Here is a 20,780-nt window from a genome sequence, read left to right on the forward strand (position 1 = left end):
ATACACACAGAACGTACATACAGCCAAACATAGCATCCACCTGCTTACTCGGCCTTGCTCAACCCGACACCTTTTTTCCCGATTCTCTCCCTTCGATGCGATGACGATTGATCACTTCTTAAATTACCCTGTTCGGGTACTGCACCCATGCCATCCTCTTAATATCCCGGACTCTTTTTACATTGCTTGGCTTTTCATGTGCCTGTTCATAGGTTGCTTGCGTTTTGGTTTGCGGAGAGCGCGAATGAACAGTGGAGGCTTGAGGATGAAGAAGGCTGAGAAGATGAAGATGATGTGAAAATTGAGATTGATATTGATTGATGGTACTTTTTATGAGGAGAGATTGCGCATTGACCCGGCTTCATTGAGCGATACGAATAAGTAGTTGCTGGCCGGGTAGAGAGATGAGAAATGCACAGTGTAGAGTTGGGATGCTATGCAGAATAGCTAGTTACCTTGCTAAGCTGCTGGTGATATTAACAAAAATCCATGTCTAAACTTATATCTTGTGCCTCGTAAATGCCGCTGTGAAGATAAGACTGCCCTGGCTGCGTCCAAGCTTATAAATACCCTAGCGTATCAGTCGATTGAATCTTGGTAGATGTCATATTGCAGCATAGGTAGTATGTCGCCGTGGAGGAGAGAGGTCCGCCTGTCTTGCGATGGGCTGCTTTGTGAGTGCAGCTTGCCTCTATGTAATGAATTCCGCTGGATTATTCGAGAAAGTAATGATAATCAAGAAGAAGTTGTGTAAAACCACATAACCTCTATCCATCTCCTAAGCAATAGAACGAAGCTCCATTAATTTATTCCATTTCATTTTGCATACCACAGTGCCTTGTTGCGGGTGTATGTTGGTGGCAAAATAAGTTGGAGCCACAGCAGCCTGAGCATACACTCGCCGCGCTGGCTTAGGCTACCATATAAAGCTAATTAGCAGAATTACTCTCGCCTTCGGGCATTTGGTCAATTGAAACGATACAGAGAAGATTAGCATGGCCCCTGCACTAAGGATGTTAGTAATTCTGTTACGAAAATACCACCTCCAAAGACTAACTGAAAAACAGGACACGCTCAATCAAAGAGAAGCTACCAATTTTTTTGCCCTTCCCGTAAAGGGAATAATGTATTTCGAGGTCCTGCTTTTAATTTTGATGGGGTTTCATTAATTGGTATTCTTTTTATTTTTTTTTGAGACTTGGAAGACGAGTAAGCGAGATTAACCGAATTTGATGGAAAAGAGAGAAATGCAGCAGAACCAGCGCAGTTGTACTTCGTAATACGGTAAATAACAGACAGAGGTCTTTTGATACCTCCCTTAGGTACCTTAGTCGGTACGCGTGCTGGTCGCGACGCGCTATTAGTAGATCATCTTCATCCACTCTACGCTCGCCTCTATATCTCTTCTGCAACCCAACACAGGTGAAATGTCGATGATACCTTGATAAGTAAATCATAACTCTTGCAGGCCGTAACCTTATATCCCCCTCCATTTCAGCCTTAGCTTCCAGAGCGAATAATAGCAAGTCACACCATGGATATCTCCGACATCCTTCGCGACCTCGATCACCACGCTGAAGACCCCTTCGCCGCTCACGAAGAAGACTACAGCCCTAGCCAGCCTTCCGGGGAAGCAGATCTACAGTCACTAACAAGAGCATGGATCAACGAGCGAGGAACAACTGAACTGCTACCGTAGGCGCAAAGCTCCATTTTCTACCTCACTCTCCTAACACAATGTTACTGTCTACCTTAGCTAACACACCCCATGAACAGATGGCCCCAAGATAACCTAATAGACCGCATCTCTACACGCATAAAATCCCAAGTCGAACGTATCGAACAGCTAACGGGCGACATGGACCCCACCACGAACTTTACCCTGATAATCCTGCAGACCGAACTCGAGCGCTGGAAATTCCTCACGCGCTCCTACCTCCGCGCGCGCCTCAGCAAAATCGACAAGCATACCCTCTTCTACCTCTCCACCCCAGAAGGAAGAGCCAAGATTAGCGAGCTGGAGATACAGTATGCGACGAGGCGGCAGGGCCTGTTGCATTCTCATTTTTTGGATAGTTTTTTGGCCGCGTTCCCCGAGAGGCTGAGGGATTTGAATGATACTGCGGGCGGGATTAGCATGATTGAGGGCCCGGATGAGGAGGGGGCTGTGTTTGTTAGAGGGTTAGGGTCGAGGGAAGAGGGCGAGAGGGAAGATGGTGTGGTTGTTAAGGGGAGAGGCCGGGATGGCGATGCGGAGTGGGAGGTAGGGAGGGGGGAAGTGGTTGTCGCAAGGTGGGCGGATGTTAAGGGCCTGGTTGATAAGGGGGAGCTGGAGCTTGTATGAGGATGGGGATACTATGTGCTTGAGACTTTCACAGCACCAAGTCTCTGGCACCTATCTACCCCGAGGACTATCCTGCGATAACCTGGATACAAGATCCCAAGTACCAGCCCGAAGATGCACGGGGCAATGTCGATTTATTGTGGCATACCATACCATCAACATATTCCTGGGAAAACGGGCCAACATACCGGCCAAAGAGGATACCTGCTCTATATACGCTATACGGTGGTCAACATCCACGAAATACAGAGAACGAGAGAACCCTTTTTTTGCACTAAGGGTTTTCTGTCGATTCTCTCCAGAATCTTGACCCTGGGAAGAAACAGAAATATATGGAGGTCGAAGCACTTTCTAGTCCCGCTCCCTTGCTCATAGATATACCAACAACTACGACTCAGAAGTCCACTCACCCCGTCAGCCCTTTGAGAGTAAGGGCTCCTTATGGATTCCAAAATATGGCTACGATACCAGATCAATGAGGCCTCCTTCAACCGCAAGCCAATGACTACTTGGGAAATCTCCACTTTCGGAATCATGACCGTCATATTACTATGGAGGCCGGTTGGGATGGTACAATAGCCGCATCATCATCCCATCACGAACCTAATGGCATAATTTGCTTTGATGCCATGATATGACGCATCCATACTTTATTCCCACGGTATCTTGCCTGTTATAGCTCGTGAGACCCAGATTTGGCTACGATATGGTTTCGTATGTGTCCTTTTGCTTGGCAACTCTTAGAAATATGGCCTACCAGATTCTCTCGTCCCAATTGGTCAAAGATTCATGGGTGTAGTATACCTCGAGATACTGCCAACCATTCAAGTTATTCGATTCCAGTCCTAAATCTCGAAATAAATCCCTGCTGGCTACTATACCGAGTGACTCGTTTAAGCTGGATAACGAAGCGTCTTTTATTCCAACCCACCATCTTAGCAATATCGACCAATATATCCAACGCCTCTACAATCGAGATGTCGATGTTGCCTCATTGCGAGGCAGCCCTCCTCCACCGGCATAAAAGATAAACAACTAATCAGACCGCTCTGCTCCCGATGATAGAAAAAGCCAGCACACGTGCGCCTTTCTCCCGTTATCATCTCTTTTCAAGCTCGAAGTCTCCCGATATCAAGCTAAACTGCGCAGGTCCAAGTGGATCTAGGAGGCATCGGATCCCCACTCGCTCTCTTGGATAGTTTATCAACATATTGCTGTGTCTATCAATTATACACTCAGTCTTGCTGTCCTGTGGGTATTATCTATGCCTCTAGAAGCCTGGGCAGTTTGAATGCTTCAGCCCTGAATGATATCCAAAGAAACGGTCTCATTCCTTCTAGTATTGCATTTTACCCGTGTTTACTGCAACCAAAAAAAAAAAGAAAAAAGAGAGGAATTGTCCTATCAAGTGGTTATTCCTAGCCCTCATTGCTTTCGTGCTAGGCGCAGTCTTTCCGGTTCCCAACTCGACTTTTTCAATCTGGATTTGCGGGAATAAACTATCTCAGATGTGCTTGCAATGTAGTTGTTGATTAAGTATGTATGCTTGCCTCTTCCTGTGTAGTAAGGTAACTCACTTCAAGCATGCACGTCGAATTGTGCACGCTGTTTTGTTGCCCGAGTCACAGGACCATCTCATGATTGAAACAGGCAACATGTGTGTTTCGATAACAACTACTAATAACTGTCATATAGCATTCTTGTCGCGGCAATGCCATTTATTGTGGTGGATTTGTAAGTCATAGCGTCAAATGTCAATGTTAGCACGTCAAGCTGCAGCCAACACAAGGGTCGTGCGGCCGCATCCCACGACTGCTTTGTTACGACCACAAAACCGGGGGATTTTATATCCGTTGGCTGCTGATACTTAACTGTTTGGTTGAATCTTTAGGCCGTGTTACACCGCTAGGCCCTTTCGATATTCCCCTCAAGATTTCTTATCAATCACTTTCGAGTTCAAATGTTCTACTGGAGAGACACCCGTTAGGGAAGCCTATGCCTCCATCCTCTACGTGTTTGCCTTCCATCTCGAATGTCACTATTGCGTAATCAGGCCCTCATTTACGTGCTTCTTCAGAGTAGTCACTCTGATGCTAGTCATTGATAAGGACGGGAGCTGCGCCACATGGCAACGGGAGAGGGATAAGGAGGGTAGCGGACCGGGTCTATGTACAAATAGTACCATCTCTGCTCTTCCAGGCCCTGTCTAATCAAGGCAAGTATCGATCTCCATATCAGAACCGATACCAAAATCCCAGCCAGATCCCCAAAATGCCATCTGTAACCCTATCACCTTACAAGCAAATTCCGGAGACTAAGGAAGATCTGGACTGGGCCGAACTCACAACTCTCCATCTCGATGACCTCGACCAACCCGGTGGAAAGGATAAGCTTGCGAAGCAGTTGGAATATGCTATTCACAATGTTGGTTTTTTCTACGTAAAGAACTTTGGCATTTCTCAGGAGGAAGTCAATCGCCAATTCGCATTAGGCCGAGAATTCTATGATCTCCCGCTTGAGGAGAAATTGAAGTACCATAACCTTAAGGAGTTGGAAGGGGGGAACTTCAACGGGTATAGGCCTTCGGGGCTTAGAACGTAAGTCTCGATCTCTTTGTTTGTTGATGGGGGCTTTAGATGGATAGCTGAGTTACCGCTAGTATTGGCACAATCAAAGACAATATTGAGGTTTACAACATCCCCAAGTTCGATGGGTACCATCCACGGACTCATCCCAAGGTTGTAGAGGACCACATACAAGAGATCGAGAAGTTTAGTAGGGTATGCATGGCCATTACTCCCTACTTGTTCATAGCCACCACTAATACTGAATAGGACGTTCATGAGAAAGTCGTCGTGAGACTCCTCCGCGTCTTCGCCACTCTCCTCGAACTTCCAGACCAGGACCAGCTAGTGAAAGACCACGCCTACAACGAGAAAGGCGAAGACCACCTGCGGTACATGCACTACAAAGCACGCACCCCGGAGGAAAACGAGGGAGTTGGCAAATTGTACGGCGCCGGCCACACCGATCTCGGAACCATCACACTGCTCTTCCGGCAGCCGGTTGCAGGACTGCAGATTCTGAATTCCGAGGATCAGTGGAAATGGGTGAAGCCTCAGGATGCTACGATCACAGTTAATATCTGTGATGCGTTGAGTGCGCTTACGGCTGGGTATTTCAAGAGCAGTATCCATCGTGTGCACGCGCCGCCCAGCGACCAGGCTCATATCGACCGTCTTGGGCTCCTTTATTTTGCGAGGTATATACTATTCTTCCTTTCCATCCAGAGATTTTGAGCTGATATACAGTAGACCTAACAACCACGTAATCCTCAATCCCATCGCCAACAGCCCCTTACTTCACAGACTTGACTTGAAATCTAACAACTTCACCGACCTTGGAAAGACGATCACCATGGAGGAATGGGTGCTCGCCCGACAGAGGCAGCAACAACGTCGTATTGCACCTACGGAAGTGTCCAAGGAGGGAAAGTATATATACCATGAGAAGGATCTTGAGGTTCTTCCAGGGTTGGCTACGAAGATTTATTAGGGGGTGTTTTGGTTTGCTTTGTTCCTGGAGCTACCAGCAGTTGGTAGCAAATAGGTCCATGCAATGCGGTATATTGCGATGAGGATTGCAGAATATATAACAATCAATTGGTGCTACTTCTTCCTTGCAATGAGAACAACGCCCGATAATAGTTAGTAAGTAGTTCGCTAGCAACGTCAGGCTTGCATGGCAATCTGATTACTACCTGTGGTACAAATTGCACGGTATATATGATAGAGCTGGTAGGTACGATACTTTAATTTTGCAAAGCTCCAAGCCAAGCACCCGTTGAAGTCGTCATTGGCTTAGTCATCCATCTCCCCCCAGAGGCGGTGAGCGAGACAAGCGTAGAACCGCACTGCTCCTACGGTACTAGGGTGAGCGATAATGACGTTGGCGACCCTTGAGGCTCTCGAATTCCGATGAGAATTTACTTGTACATTTACCATTTATGTCTACTTCTGCCCTACGAACTTGGCTATTCTCATCTCTACCCTCCGACCAGAAAGCTAATCACTGCTAACATTTGCTATCTACCAATGCTTTCCAGCTGATTGAGGTTATCGCGCCGCCGATGGGAGCTTGAGCCCACTCCCCCATCAAAACCTCCAATTCGGCTTGCTCAGTTCAGAGCAGCGGCACAGGCAAACGGATTCATAATTTGTGGTCAATTTGTGCCTTCGTTTATATCTATTTGGCCCTGCGTGACAGGTGTCTCTATTGAAGAGTTGCTGGCTGCCATACACATCCAGCCCATGTCGGCGCAACCCCCCCCACCTTCATCTACCTCGATGGCCCCGTCGAATCCTGGAAATTCTGAGCATAGTCCCCAGCGACCGGAGCCAGCTCCGCTGCCTAGCCAGGAGAATGCAGGAACCTCAAGTGCTACCTTACGACCGGTAGCTGCTGGGCCTCAAGCAATTACCAAGAAGAAGAGGAACCACAGAGGTGGGAAGAAGAAACGAGCAAGAAGACCATCTTTTGGTGCATCAACCGAGGATGGGTCTGGCATGCCGGAACTACCACGGTCACGACTAGAGCAAGACCCTTCGAATGCCGCGAGGTCCAGATTCTACAGGCTTCAAGACAACAACTTGAGCAATACCAGTGTCGAGAGCGAGGGATTATTGGACCACCGGTCAGTTGTGATCCCCTTGTTCCCCTCCACCTTTCTGATTTGCTATTTATATATAGGGAGCAGCAGAGCATGCGGCCTCGAAGGCCGTCCACAATGACTCAAAGCGCGTTCGGGGTACCTCAATACGACTCGCCGTCATCATACCGCCCCCAATACCAGAATCCCTTTAGATCGTCCGAAAGTGTCGGTCGTAGACCGAAAAGCTCAAGAAATGAACTCGAGCAAGAGGAGGCTATAGCCGAGGATGAACGTGAACCGCTAATACCACCGTCTTCAAAACCAGTGGGCTCGGTTCCTACATATGGTACCGGGGATTCGACACGCCGTCGTAGACCTTCCAGCAGGTCTTCGTCCAACAGCAAGAGGAAAACCGTTTTTGATAGGCCGAGTGCTCTGTTTCCGCAATTCGAAGAATACCATGTTAACCATCCACCTTCGATACCGGGTAGTCCCCCCGCCAATTCCTTTGATCGAGAAATGAGTTTTGGCGATGTGATGGCTCGGGATGACTTCGCTTCGCCTCGAGCATCATCGCGAAATGTTAGGGATGATACACGTGAGCATGGCCCTGAGAGATCCCCCTCGCCGAAGGGGATGCCACGAAGGGATGGGGGTTATGAGCGGCGGCACACAATTGCGCTACAAGCCGAAGAGGATGTTTGTTTCCCGATCGAAGACCTATCAGAGATGGCAGAAGATGAGATGGCTCAACGGGTCGGGGATGCCTACGCACAAGGGCCTGGTATGAGGCGGCGAAGGTCAAAATGGCCAGATCTAGATATTTTGAATGAGTGGAGCAGATTTGAGAAGGAAGGTCGAAGCGAGGAACGCAGAGCAAAGAAAATCACGGAACCACACTTGGTTGGAGGACGGCTGAGACCTACTTATAGGGGATGGCATCGTGCTGAGGACGACGCCCCCTACCGGTTCACCTATTTCAACGAAGAATTTAAGAGCACAATTCATGGTCAGGCAATATCCGAATTGGTACCACTAGGGGGTAGCTTCCGAGAGCTGTTTATACCTGATCCTCCAGTATTGAGCGATTCATCAGACTCCGAAGGCGAGGACTTGGGGTTTCGCCATACCAATTCGCAGATGCGGCATGTGAGTGGCATGGATGGTGATTCTCATTCAGGGACAGCCCGGGGATCAATGGAGTCCCTGAAGCTTGGCCATAGCGGTAACCCTACAACAACCCCAACAGATTCGAAGCGAAGATCTCATGAGGACACGCCTAACGGCAATTCAAAAGCCCCGTCACCAGCACCAGAAAAGCCAACGCGCTATGGAGATCGTCCAACCTGGTGGCTCGATGTGTTGTCGCCCACCGAAGCGGAAATGAAAGTCATCTCTAAAGCCTTTGGGATCCATCCTCTTACCGCGGAAGATATTATGGTGCAAGAGGCGCGGGAGAAGGTTGAACTTTTCCGCAATTATTACTTCGTCAACTATAGATCCTTCGAACAAGATATGAACAATGATAATTTCCTAGAGCCCGTCAACATGTATGTTGTCGTGTTCCGGGAAGGCATCATAAGCTTTCATTTTTCGTTGACGCCCCACCCCGCCAACGTTCGCCGCCGAGTACGTCAACTAAAAGACTATCTCGTCCTCTCATCGGACTGGATTTCATATGCTATCATCGACGATATTACCGATGCCTTTGCGCCATTGATCCAAACTATCGAGGATGAGGTTGACGACATTGACGATGCAATCTTACGGCTACACTCCGCTAACCCTGATGGAAACCCGTTAAAAATCAACGAAAAACAATCTGAGTATGGCGATGGTACCTCTGGAGAAAGCGGTGGTGATATGTTGCGTCGTGTAGGTGATTGCCGGAAGAAGGTCATGGGGTTATATAGATTGCTTGGAAACAAAGCCGATGTCATCCGAGGGTTTGCAAAGAGATGTAATGAGCACTGGGAAGTAGCTCCAAGAAGCGAGATTGGTCTATATCTTGGTGATATCCAGGATCACATTATAACCATGACTGGAAACTTATCTCACTATGAGAAGTCAGTCGCACCACCTCCCAATCAGACAATTCCGTCTGCTAACAAATGCACAGGATCCTAGCACGAGCCCATGGTAATTACCTAGCCCAAATCAACATCCGTATGAACGAGCGGCAAGAACAAACTGCAGATGTCCTAGGTAGGCTAACTGTTCTTGGTACGATTGTGCTCCCGATGAATATCATCACCGGATTGTGGGGCATGAACGTTTGGGTCCCCGGACAAGAAGAGGAGAGTGATTTGACATGGTTTTGGTGTCTTACTGCTGGATTGCTGCTTTTTGGGTTTAGCTGCTTCTTTGTTGCCAAGATGGTTTATCGGATTGTTTAGGTTGATGGCGAGATGGAATGTTGTGTATAAATACATAAGAAAGGCCTGGAATGGATGCTGTATATATGAGTGTTGCATGAGTAGACGTCCTTGGATCAAGGTGATGTGGGATGTCGATAGGATTAAAAGTATATAACTGTAAATTCATAGCGATAAACAAGAAAGGAGGATATTTTTGAGGTTGGATAAGAGGAGATCTCATCTGATTGGCAGCTTGTAGGGGTTTGCTACTTCGATTACCTTTGCAGTAGAAATATCCAAACAATATCAAACATAACTACATACTAATAATTGATGAAGTAGAGACACTAGCTTGTGCCGAAATTTGCGAGATAATTGGACTAAGAAACGCTCTCCCTAGCTACCTAACCGATACCGACGTGTGAGAAAAATAAACACTGCCTGTAACTGTTATTGTAATGGGCCTTGAACCACCAATCGTACACTTTTTTTCTAGAGTCATAAAACTTGCTAATAAGGGCTATATTAGTATAATGATATGTAGATAGTAGGCCTTGATATCCCACCAATTCAGGCTCGTTAGTGTGTGACCTGTTCCTAATTACTGAGCCTAGTTGTTACCTGGGAATCTGTGTGGAGCAATGCAATTGCCAATTACCCTAGGCATAAAAAGTACAGCCAAACGACTAGAGACTATGGTTGTTATTATGAGCCAGTGTACAGTTGGATTATTCTAAATTTCTAGTAAAAGGTCGCGGGCCGCTGGCCATGCAGACTAAGTCAAAATATACAGTAAACTAATATTACAAGAATGATGGGCTGAGCGAGTACGGCTAAAATCCTCTTCCATGCCTTAAACGTAATGTTGTAGAGCGGCTCGTAAAAGCCAGGTACACCATAAACGGCTATTGTTCAGCGGGGGGAGGCGTCGCATCGTATATATCGCTACGGCTGTCGTCTTTCACCTCGGTGCAATCTAAGATTTCTTGACCAAGTTGTATAGAAGGAGTCTCGTCATCTATTGGAGCATTCGCTAATAACCCGTGGGCAGTATGTCTTCTGCGCTTTCGACTGTTGGGAGAGGTGACTTTTGACTGGGCTTCAGGTCTGTCTCTCTTCTGCCGTAGATATCCTTCAGAAACCCGTCGTGGGGGTTGCACCGCCGCCGAATTGCCAGTTGGGACAGTTGTTGCATCCTGCTGAGACTGGTAATTCAGGTTGTTATGCCAGAGGTGGAACATGAATCTCTCATAAACTGCTGTGAATATTCTGAGAATAGCCGCAACATCATCAGCGAAGCCTAGGCCAAGGAAATGGCGAGCGCTGAGCTCTGATACGAGCCCCGATATGTAGAGCTTGAGGTTTCGAATTTGTGGAGGGGTTTTGTACGCCTTCCCGAACTTGCCAGCACTGTCAGCGTGTTTACGGATAGCATCTGAGAGGAGTTCCTTAGCAGAAGGCGTGAGAGGCAGCTTGTCAAAAAATTTAGTGCTGTTCTGGTATCTGGCTAATGAGACTTCAATCCATCGTGGAAGGGCTTGGTCGTACAATTCCTTTGAGATGGGCACTGGTTGGTGACCTGTCGATGTGGAATCTTGATAGTTTGGCTGCTCGGAGATTTTGACGAGGGTTTCATAATCGTGGGTATCAAATCGGTCTAATTGAAGGATCGTCCAGCTCATTCGAAGATAAGGTTCGCTCTCACTCTCGAAAAGGTTTCGGAGGTAGGTCGGATGCGGGGGCTTTTGCAGGTTAATGCCCAGTTTGGAGAGGAAATCGCGCCCCTCGTCTTGGCTGTACCTAATAGTCGACAAAGCCGCGGTTTTCTGATATCGTGGTAAGGCAAACCACGACTGTGTGGGCATGATCTTGCGGTCGATAATCTTATAGTGGCCAATATATTGATACGCGTCGATATCCACTTTTCGAATTACAGGATACACAGCTCCTATTGTTCCGCAATCCGCTATGCCATCAACGGAAGTAAGAGCCCCGTTAGCACCAAGTCTAGGAGGATATTCATGAATCTCGTGTGAACAGTCAGGATTAATCAACACGGGCCAGCGAACGGCTTGCTTCTGTTGTTTCCAAAGCTCTACCTTCGTAAACGTCTGATCGATACGTCCAATGTGTTTTTGGATAAACGACAGAGGAAAAGACCTCACACCGAGAGGGATTGTAACCGTGGGAAGCGCGAGACTGCGGAGAAGGGTTTTGATCTCAAAGCCATGTTCTGGTGACTCGGAAGGAAGCGAAAGTTGGGATACATTGAGAGGGAGGGATCCAATTATAGAGTCCACCCCTTCGGGGAGATCGTCAGGACCCGCGGGAGATAGTGTAATGCCATTCTGATCATACCTCGCAGGAGAGCCTTCAATTTGAGGGCTAGCTCTGTCGACGCTGGTCGTAGTGTGTGCCAATTCCGGTTGTTGACGCACACTTTGTTCTTCTAGGATTTGTTGACTTGCCTCTTCACTGCATAGCGTTAAGCCTTGGACATGGTCAGAGCCCATAGCATGGCTCTGAGATGTCGGACGATACTGGTCTCCGATAGGGGACGCTGCGGTTTGCCAACTTGATGCGCGATCTAGTACCTGGCCAGATGTGCTTCCAGCTTGAAAGCCGTCCTGGTACGACTGTTTGCGGGCTTCCTCGATCTGATTAAGATAATGTGTACGAAGCGTGACGAGTAAACCGTCTCGATCTTTATCCATGTCTTGGATAGCGCTCGCTCTCCCGCTGTGTTCACCTTCTTTCCTCGCTTTCGCTATAAGGACCGCAACGTCCCGTTGATCATTTGCCATCCTTGCTCGGAGCTCTTCGGTTTGATTTTCGATTTGAAGATAAGCATCCCGAAGCTCTCGCTGTAGCGATTCTATTTTCTCTGATTGGCGCTGGTTCCATGACATTTCGAGTTCTTTGGCATTTTCGAGAACTTTGTTGATTTGTATACGGAGCGCGTTTACTACAACCCCATGACAAGGGACATCGTCTCGATGCGGTTGTGGCCTGTTTCCGTATTCTTCACCGTTCGGAGTCATTATACCCACCAGGCTATTTTCTAGTTGAGAGCCGTGGCTACGCAACAGACTATTAGATTGTTGAGCCTTGGTGGCTTCACTACCCACGAAGCTGGGTAGGTCGGCGGTAGAGCAAGAGTCCTCGAGGTTTGAGATGTCCCCACCCACTAGCTGCGTGTGATTTTCTTCTCTATTAGTCTCGGTTTCGGGCGACATAGTATTGGTAAGATCCCTGACCGTTAGATACCCCGAGTCGAGGGCATGCTCGCATTCATGGAATTGGTCGCGATTCCACCTAGAGATGCCTCCCTTGATCTTAGGGAATCTAGGGTATTCGGGACTAAAAGTCCATGCGAACGAATAAGGTGGACCGGGATAAGAAATGAGAGGATTTGACCGTGGTATATCATGATGACCAGTCTTGTCTTCTGCGAACAATTAGCAATGGACCGTAGTTACGGCCGATAAGGGCTTTGGAAGCGGGTTCACGTACTAATGGCTTGGAATAGGCGACTTCTCACCCGATGATATGCCCTACTCTGATTCTTTGCCGAGCTTGAAGGTTTTGCTTGCTCGATCAGGGAATTTGAATGGGGTGTCTTATGGTTCTCAACTTCCTGATTTTGAAGAAGTGAAACCGCGACTCGGTGCTCATTTAATGAAATTTCGAGTTTGCGAAGATCAGCTACAGACCAATTATCTATAGCTGGTGAATGCTGCTGCAGCTCGAACGCATCCGAGTCCTCGCCGTCGGTAACATTGGGATTGGCCTTGGGAATATGCACAACTGGGAAGTCATCAGGGAGACCATTAGGGCCATTGAATGTCCACCGATAGACTTGAAATGATGATGGGAAGGGGTCTTCTGCTGTAGTAGGGGGAGGATTCGTTAGCCAGGCTGATACAAGAGACGAGTTCTAGGCACGGAGTGGCTCATAGCTATTACCCTCCAATTGTCCAAGCTTCCGGTTTTCTATGATAGCTAGGCTTAGTTTAAGCCTTCCAATAAGGCGTTTTTTCTCCTCTATAGTGATATCTTCAAGTTCCGAATCTAGCAGCATCCTCGCGAACTGGGAGTCGTAGTTCTAGTAGCCGGAGGATAGTAAGAGTTCAAAGGGGGCCTCAATAGTAGGTACCTAGGTACCTACTAGGGGACCAATCAATTCCGAACTAAGGCTTCCTAAGGTACTTGTACTTAGGTGGTTAGAAGGGGGAGGTTGTGTGTTGTGTACTACGCGGTGTGCGTGGTGTGTGTTGTGGGTGTTGTGGGTGTAGTTGTGTGTGTATCTACCTTAGGTAAGGTAGGCAGTTGTGTGTGCGGTGTGTAGTGTGAGGTGTGCGATGGGTGGAGATTTGTGTGCGAGATTTCGTGTTTGCGCGTTTGCGCGATGGGGGCCGTGGATACGAGTACGAGTGCGAGTAATACATACAATTGTATACAAATACGTAAGGTGCCTTACATTAGGTAGGTAAGGTAATAAGGTAAGGTACCTTGAGGTACATATTTCGAGTTAACGATCACTTTAACCGTCCCACCTACAGTACGTCGTGGTAGGTAGGTGGAATTCTCTATTTTCTATTAGTAGTCCCCCTTATAACCTTAACAGGTCAACTTGAATTGGTAAGGTCAGCCTGAGTATGTAGGTATAAAGTATAAAATATATGATGTACGTGCTTAATCGGGTTTAAATCCGCCACTCATTTAAGACAAGCTAGCAAAATATACGTGGTGCTAATGCAGTATCAGCCAATTACCACATACCTTACTCTTTGTTTTGGTGGTTGTTTGTTGTTGAGTGCTGGATTTGCCCCGCTCTCGCTACTACAAGAACCCCTCCATAATAGAGCGACCCATTCCAATATTCTCCATACCTGCCTACTTAACTACCTGGGTACCTACCTACCTACCTACCTACCTACCTACACAGCTTCAACTACAACCCGACCGCAGAACTACCACATTACACACCAGTTTCACCTTTCGCCCCAAAGTTCAAGGCATAGACCTAAACATTAGCCATGGCCCCGCCAACTCCCCTCGCAATCGCCACCTCATCTACCCGGCGCCTCGTCAAGGAAGAAGCCTCCTACCACAAAGAACTACAAAGCCAAGAGGCGCGTCTTGCGAAGCTAGAAGCTGACAAGGATGAAGATGAGAATGCCGAGTACCAGTTGAAGCAGGAGGTATGTGATGCCACGTAGTTCTAGCTCCGGCCATAGCTCCAGCTCTATGTATTTCTAGAGTTAGAGTCCCATGGCAAGCCTAGCTAACGTCCCGCAACAGCGCAGAGCAATAGAAGAGACTCGTGCCGTATTTCCCCCCCTTCGGATACGCATCACCGATGCGCTGCATAAGCTAGAGGATCTGTTGGAAGGCGCGCAGGGAAATGGGGTGGGTGAGGAGGAAGTGAGGGCTGCGAAGGAAACCATACAGCAGGCGAAAGACGCGTTGAGTCAGAAGTAATTGGCGTGTCTGCTGTGCCATGAGTTATGCTGGCGTGATGCTGAATGATACCCACGGACGGAGATGGATAGGTGGATGGGACTCCCAACTTTGAGAGAGCAGCGATTTATAGAAGCGCTTACATTCATTCAGCTGCGAAAAGTGAATGAATAGATGATTAATGCCATTGGGGTATCGCGGTTCTCTATGGTAATACATCGCCCACAGGCCTTTCCACCATCCCTCAGTAACCAAGCTATGTTGTGTCCATCTTGTCTTCAGCCTCGCCTTCCTCAGCTGTTACTTGGCTATCGGAGGCTGGCTCGTTAACAGTCACTCTCGGGGTCTCTACCTCAGCCATTGGCGTATCCGCTGTAGCGTTCGAATCTATCGTCTTCGTTCCCACTTCCGACATTACTGAATCTTCCCGCATGGTAGATCCCTCTCTTCGTCGGTCTGATGGATCGGGCGATGGCCCCCTGCTTGTTGCCCTCGACAAAGACCCAGAACGGAGTGGTCTTGGCTTCAAGCCTGTATCAAGACTACTGTGGCCCGGAGCATCAGGCTTGGGCGTCGCGTTCCCACTGATACTGGTATGCTTTGGCGTTGGACTACCGCCGGATTCTTCACCCACCTCTCCATCCTCTTCGCCGCCATCCATACCCTCTCGTCGCTCAACTTCTTCCTTCTCGTCCCTGATAAGTCGCCTTAACTGCATACCCTCCTCCACAATCCGCCCAAATTGCTCTCTCCGCTCCTTCCAAGTCTCCGCATACGCAGCACTTTCCCTCTCCAACTCTCTGCATTCCTCCTCCAATTTCCTAAGGTTGATTTCCTGATCTCCCCTGGGTCGTAACAACTTATTATTCGTAATCTTCTCGGTCAACTCATCAAACTTCTTTCTTTGCTCTAGCGTCTTCTTCGCCTCCTCAAGTTGTATCCTCAGCTGCGTAGTATTATCTCGCACTGCCTGAGCCGTGTCTAATATCCGCCGTTTGTCGGCCTTGTACCGTTCGCGCTCGCGCTCGTTACTGTTGTACAGGAATTGAATTCGCGCAATGCTGCTGTCGAACGCGGCAAAGTCGAGGAGGATATCTTCGCGAAACTGTCGACGGTCTTCTAATTGTTTTTGGCGCTCCGCCTCCACCTCTTGGGCCGCAGCTCCTTCGTCCACATTGTCGGGTGGTGGAGTGGGCAATTTGCTTGGTGTGGAAACAAGGGAGCCTGGGGCGAGAAGGCGTTTGGTGATACGTTTGAAGGGTTTCTCTTCGACATTTAGGAGACGGCTTTTGTGAAGTTCATCTTCCTCTCGAGGTTCAAGAGGTTGGAATGAAGCCATGGCAATGTGATGCGTTGCGGGAACTGTGGGGTTGGACGGAGATTGGAGCCCTTGTAGTATTTATTTGGATATGTAGCTTAATACTCGAGGTCATTTGAAGTTGAACTGTTGAAGCCTCACGGAATTCTGCCGCGTTCTGCCGCCCGCATCTTTCTAGTTGCGACTCAGCCCAGCAGTCACCAACCTGTTCCCTTTGTTCCCAATCACTTCGAAATTCACAATGCCACTCAACAACACTTGAGATATTTTTTATTCTGCCCACCGAGTGCCTCTGGCCCTTTTATCTAGATTGACATTTTGCGACACCTTGAGCCCCGAACAATACGAAAGCACCCCATCGCCGGCCGCCGCCCCGCCAGAGAGTACTGAGCCTCTCGCCCCGTTCTTGGAGATACCTACATATCAGTCCCCTTTAAGATGCCAGGAGCCCCGTCTCTAGTGCACTCAAGCACCAAAGCATGCATCAAAAACATTCGCAGTATGTATCCTCGCCAGCTTCCCCTACTCTGCCAATCAGCTAACCCGTATAACTAGGTCTTACTGATGTGGGGGACCTCGAGTACTGGAAGATCCGCTCAATTCTCCAACGCGTGCAGTCCGCAGAACAGCTACACCAGCTCGAAATAAACTCCCCCCAACTAAAAGGCGAGGATGCTGAGCTTTGGCGTGCCTTCATAGCCCGCGACATCCCAAAATGGAGAGACAAGAACTACACCCCTAAAAACCCGCTTAAATGGTACGAGGTATACTGCAAGTACAAGAAAGAGCAACGAATAGAGCTTGCGCGAGATCAGGAGAAACTCGAGAAAGCTATGATGGAGGTTCGGAGGGAAAAAGAGACACATGTCACTAAAGTCGTGGATTTAAGGATGGTACCCAAGGTACCAAAGGACCCACGGATGATGGCGAATAATGGCGGTGTGCCTCTTGGGAGAAGTAAGGGATTTGCGAAGCCAGCGGCTACCAGTCTTACATGGGGTGGAGGAAGCAAGACGAAGGTGTCCAATCCCCAGAATGTCCTTACGAAAGCTCGGCGGGAGGCAAAGGAGCTAAGCCAGAGGAGTAAATTGTCCACGCCAACACACCAGTTAATGGGAAGTCGAAATCAAGTTAGAAAGGCACCGGCAGGAATGGTTAACGAATACCGGAAGGCTGCTGAGCCACCTGTACGAATCCTGTCCAGACGAAAGAACATTGTGGGCACCTTTGATGACGCACAGAGCGGTCCGTCCCTGGAGGAGAGAGAAAATCGGCTTCGCGCTCTAACCATGGGAAGCGCGGGTTCGAAACGGGATGCCTCCGGAGCAGTCAAGGGAGACCATGTACAGAAAATCACAATGGTTGGTTCGTCGGATGAGGATACTGATGATGAGGATAAAGATGACCTCTTCGGCGAGAAGCCACAACCTAGACAATCCCCAGCGGCGGCACGACGACCTGCTCGGCCTGCTATAGTAGCCTCATCACCATCACAATTAGGACAACCGCGGGTATCTCAGTCTGCTCCGCCGCCAACCGTCACACCCTCGACCTCTATGGCTAACAAATCCCGACCGTCCACTCTCGCATCCTCGCCACCTGTTCGGTCCGGAACAGGAAGTCCTGCACCAAAACCTATGATGCCCAGAAGGAAAGCCCCAGTTGATATATTCAATCGAGGACCAACAACTAAAAGGCCAAGACTTAAATAACATTGGCACCATGGAATAAAGGACCTCGTCGCTATGTGGTGGTATAGTGGCTTTTTATTGCGGTTTCATTTACGCCTAAGCGTGGCGTTACTGGTATAATGAAATGCATAGCCGGTTGGATATCACGGCGTAAATGAGAAAACTAGCTCCTGGTTTTAAGGGTCGTAAGTCTTCTATATTAGGCCGCATTAGATGAATAAATGGTAATATTCTTTGGTATATATTATACTAGAGTTGCTTAGGATGTAAAACATATATTTACCGCTTCCGGGTAAACGCACCCACTCCCTATCTCTATGCTGATTCCAGTAGTTGAGGGATCTTAGAAACTACGAACCCAGAAAACAGGGCCTTTAAATTTACATCTTCGCTCACTCGCAGTCATATATAATATCAATTGTTCCTCCATCGTAAAGCTTTATCTCATCTTGTACCGTGCATGAACAGGGGAGGAAAACATGAAAGGAGGAGAAATGTGGCAAAGGTGAAACGGTATCGAGTCTGGGCGTATGTGGGGGGCATCAGTAATTTGACCAGATGCGTTTGGGGGATGATGTATCGACTAAAAACGGCCCCCAAAGCGTATTCATCTATCCTTGAAATCATCATTTACCACACCATTCCATTCGAACAACAAACGAATTGGAAACTCTAGGTACCACGGAAGCCAAAGCATAGAAGGTAGTATAGGTGTATCGGGACACAAGAAAACGTTGCTAATAACTCTCAAGCCAATGATGGTATTGCAGGAACGTAGTGTTTGGTTTTTAGAAGTTACCGCCGCGCAGGGCAAGCACTAGATGTAATGTGACTCCGCCTTCGAGATTGTATTCGCTTGCTGTCTTGTCATCCGCCCTATTTAAGGGAAGGTATGGTATTAGCATAATTTCTGGTAACAGCTCCCTGTCCAGAAAGAAAGGAATATATAGATGGTTTGGGGAGCAAGGAAGAGTAATCTCACATCTGCTTTCCGCTATAAATCAACCGCTGCTGCACTGGTGGAATTCCCTCTTTCTCCTCAACCTTCTCCTTGATCTGCGACACCTATCACCAGCACAACCCTAGTTAGCCGGTTGACCCTTATCAGGTCTGCTGAAAATACCACGATAGGGCACTATCCAAGGGACGCGGCAAGACAAACCTTGTACTCGGGCTCAATATCCAACTCGATCTCCTTCCCCGTTAACGTGCGGACTCTGCACATATCGTTAGCGCCGAAAGGATTACGGTAGGCGTAGTGGTAAGGGAGTGATGGCAGACTTGATGAGCATCTTTGGTAGAGTGCAGAGCTGCCGCAGTATTGGCAGATGTTGTGTTGTGTTGGGTTGTGTTATGTTTGGGCGTGGATACAGGCTTTGGTGGGGGGGAAATGGTGGGGACAGATGTTGCAGGCTTCAGCCTTGCGTGATTAGTAACCCACTTATGCAAGTACTACGGAGTACTTTCACAATCATTGACAAGGTGCAACACTATGAAAAACAAGGTATGACAACGTCGGTTCTCTAAGCATTCGTTCGATATCCGTTTACAAAGAAAACAATATACTAATTCGTGTAGCATTATCTAGAGAACACAAAAGGGGCCATGGCACAATTCTCCAAGCAGATATACTTTCAGTTGTGCCAATTTCCGTCTACTCTTGTCCTTGCGCAACTCTCCTTCGGCTGCTCCTTGCAGTTTGCTCCCGCTTTAGATGAGAACCGTTTCGTATACGTACTTATTTTATCTTCGCCCTTCTTTCTCTTTGCATGTTCGCCCCAAATGGTTTTGCCTTTTAGTATTGGCTTCCTGATCCTGTCATAATCGCGCCTCGGGACTGCGAAACTTTATACGCGTGTGGATCGGAATATGCAACATCGAATATTACGGACCGCGCCTCATCCTCATTGTTTCCACCAACATATCCCCACAGAGGCAAAGTTGGCCCGGCCAGTTTTCAGGCTGGCTATTTTGACTTCACCTGCTACGTCTGGCCACTGGTAGGCGCCAATCCTGATCGCCTGGCGTTTCATTATTCGCACAGTTGTGTCCAGCTCAAACTTCGCAAGAAACGCCTTAGCATGTTATTCAAAGTTGAGCGATGGTTATTTCATATTACATCTTATCATTTTCACCTCCCGCTAGGTCCAACTGCCCGAATATCTTCTCACTACCAATAGTACCTATTTCTAATTCGGCACTGCCTTCGATCTGGCTCCGCCGGTGCGACTTAACAATACCCCACAGTCAATCTCATCGCTCCTCCTAAGCACCACTACATTCAGGATAGGCGATGATCAATAGGATTTTGATAATCTTGCATTGGACAAAAATGACGAGGTTTGTGATGAGACGCAGAAAAGGTTTCCAACCCAGTCCGCCTGCTTGGCCGTAGAACATCTTACTGAGGAGAAGTTTGGAAAGGATGCAACTCTATCACCCCCATTGATGGCTACAGCATGGTATACAGGAAGCGTCTGCAAGGAGCATCCGGAGTCGTTCTCAGAATTTCCTGTCCCGGTCTAGTCCAGTTCCCAGATGTAAAACCTCTTGCCGAGGTGGCGACGATGAAGTTTATAAAACTGAGACCGATATCCCCGTCTCTTGCGTGTACTATTAATGGCTATCAACCCAAGAACAGGGCCCTAACACCAATCCGTTTATCGTTCTGCTATATATTGAAAATAGAGGAAGCTTATCGGTAGCCGGGTAGCCCTGACCAGTCCCAAGACAGTGCCGGGCGAACCTGACATATTGGACAGCGATGTTCCGGAAGACAAGTTAGAGTATCTCTACGGCCAAATAGCGAGCTATATGTTACAACTCTTCCAACGACAATTTTCCAGTATCAGACTCCAACTCGTACTCCATGACAGGACGCCCTACAGCGGTAAAGAACAATATGACCCAGCACTCTAACACCTCGGATTCTTGCTTATTGTCCTTTCATCACGAG

The 20,780-nt window shown here is 48.1% G+C and overlaps 7 protein-coding genes across 7 annotated transcripts; 5 read left to right on the plus strand and 2 right to left on the minus strand.

Moving 5' to 3' along the window:
* Positions 1 to 1,534: 1,534 nt before the first annotated feature.
* BP5553_10562 (putative SLD5 Part of GINS, replication multiprotein complex) lies at positions 1,535 to 2,344 on the plus strand (the record flags this gene model as incomplete). Its single annotated transcript, XM_032019185.1, has 2 exons — positions 1,535 to 1,695; positions 1,777 to 2,344. The coding sequence occupies 2 exons, from the start codon at positions 1,535 to 1,537 to the stop codon at positions 2,342 to 2,344; spliced, it is 729 nt and encodes a 242-aa protein (XP_031864625.1).
* A 2,271-nt stretch (positions 2,345 to 4,615) lies between these two features.
* On the plus strand, positions 4,616 to 5,899 carry BP5553_10563 (putative 2og-fe oxygenase protein; the record flags this gene model as incomplete). The annotated part of the gene is made up of 4 exons (XM_032019186.1): positions 4,616 to 4,941; positions 5,004 to 5,124; positions 5,179 to 5,606; positions 5,659 to 5,899. 4 exons carry the CDS (start codon positions 4,616 to 4,618, stop codon positions 5,897 to 5,899), a joined length of 1,116 nt encoding a protein of 371 aa, XP_031864626.1.
* A 755-nt stretch (positions 5,900 to 6,654) lies between these two features.
* Positions 6,655 to 9,391, plus strand: BP5553_10564 (CorA family metal ion transporter; the record flags this gene model as incomplete). Its single annotated transcript, XM_032019187.1, has 3 exons — positions 6,655 to 7,037; positions 7,094 to 9,061; positions 9,115 to 9,391. 3 exons carry the CDS (start codon positions 6,655 to 6,657, stop codon positions 9,389 to 9,391), a joined length of 2,628 nt encoding a protein of 875 aa, XP_031864627.1.
* Positions 9,392 to 10,257: 866 nt separating this feature from the next.
* Positions 10,258 to 13,433, minus strand: BP5553_10565 (uncharacterized protein; the record flags this gene model as incomplete). Its single annotated transcript, XM_032019188.1, has 3 exons — positions 10,258 to 12,800; positions 12,866 to 13,240; positions 13,319 to 13,433. 3 exons carry the CDS (start codon positions 13,431 to 13,433, stop codon positions 10,258 to 10,260), a joined length of 3,033 nt encoding a protein of 1,010 aa, XP_031864628.1.
* Positions 13,434 to 14,391: 958 nt separating this feature from the next.
* BP5553_10566 (uncharacterized protein) lies at positions 14,392 to 14,836 on the plus strand (the record flags this gene model as incomplete). The annotated part of the gene is made up of 2 exons (XM_032019189.1): positions 14,392 to 14,556; positions 14,657 to 14,836. The coding sequence occupies 2 exons, from the start codon at positions 14,392 to 14,394 to the stop codon at positions 14,834 to 14,836; spliced, it is 345 nt and encodes a 114-aa protein (XP_031864629.1).
* A 235-nt stretch (positions 14,837 to 15,071) lies between these two features.
* BP5553_10567 (Uncharacterized protein) lies at positions 15,072 to 16,154 on the minus strand (the record flags this gene model as incomplete). Its single annotated transcript, XM_032019190.1, has 1 exon — positions 15,072 to 16,154. The coding sequence occupies one exon, from the start codon at positions 16,152 to 16,154 to the stop codon at positions 15,072 to 15,074; it is 1,083 nt and encodes a 360-aa protein (XP_031864630.1).
* A 417-nt stretch (positions 16,155 to 16,571) lies between these two features.
* On the plus strand, positions 16,572 to 17,845 carry BP5553_10568 (uncharacterized protein; the record flags this gene model as incomplete). Its single annotated transcript, XM_032019191.1, has 2 exons — positions 16,572 to 16,632; positions 16,689 to 17,845. The coding sequence occupies 2 exons, from the start codon at positions 16,572 to 16,574 to the stop codon at positions 17,843 to 17,845; spliced, it is 1,218 nt and encodes a 405-aa protein (XP_031864631.1).
* Between the last annotated feature and the right edge of the window lie 2,935 nt (positions 17,846 to 20,780).

The sequence above is a fragment of the Venustampulla echinocandica genome (genome assembly GCF_003357145.1).
Source record: "Venustampulla echinocandica strain BP 5553 chromosome Unknown scaffold_16, whole genome shotgun sequence".
Classification (NCBI taxonomy): Eukaryota; Fungi; Ascomycota; class Leotiomycetes; order Helotiales; family Pleuroascaceae; genus Venustampulla; species Venustampulla echinocandica.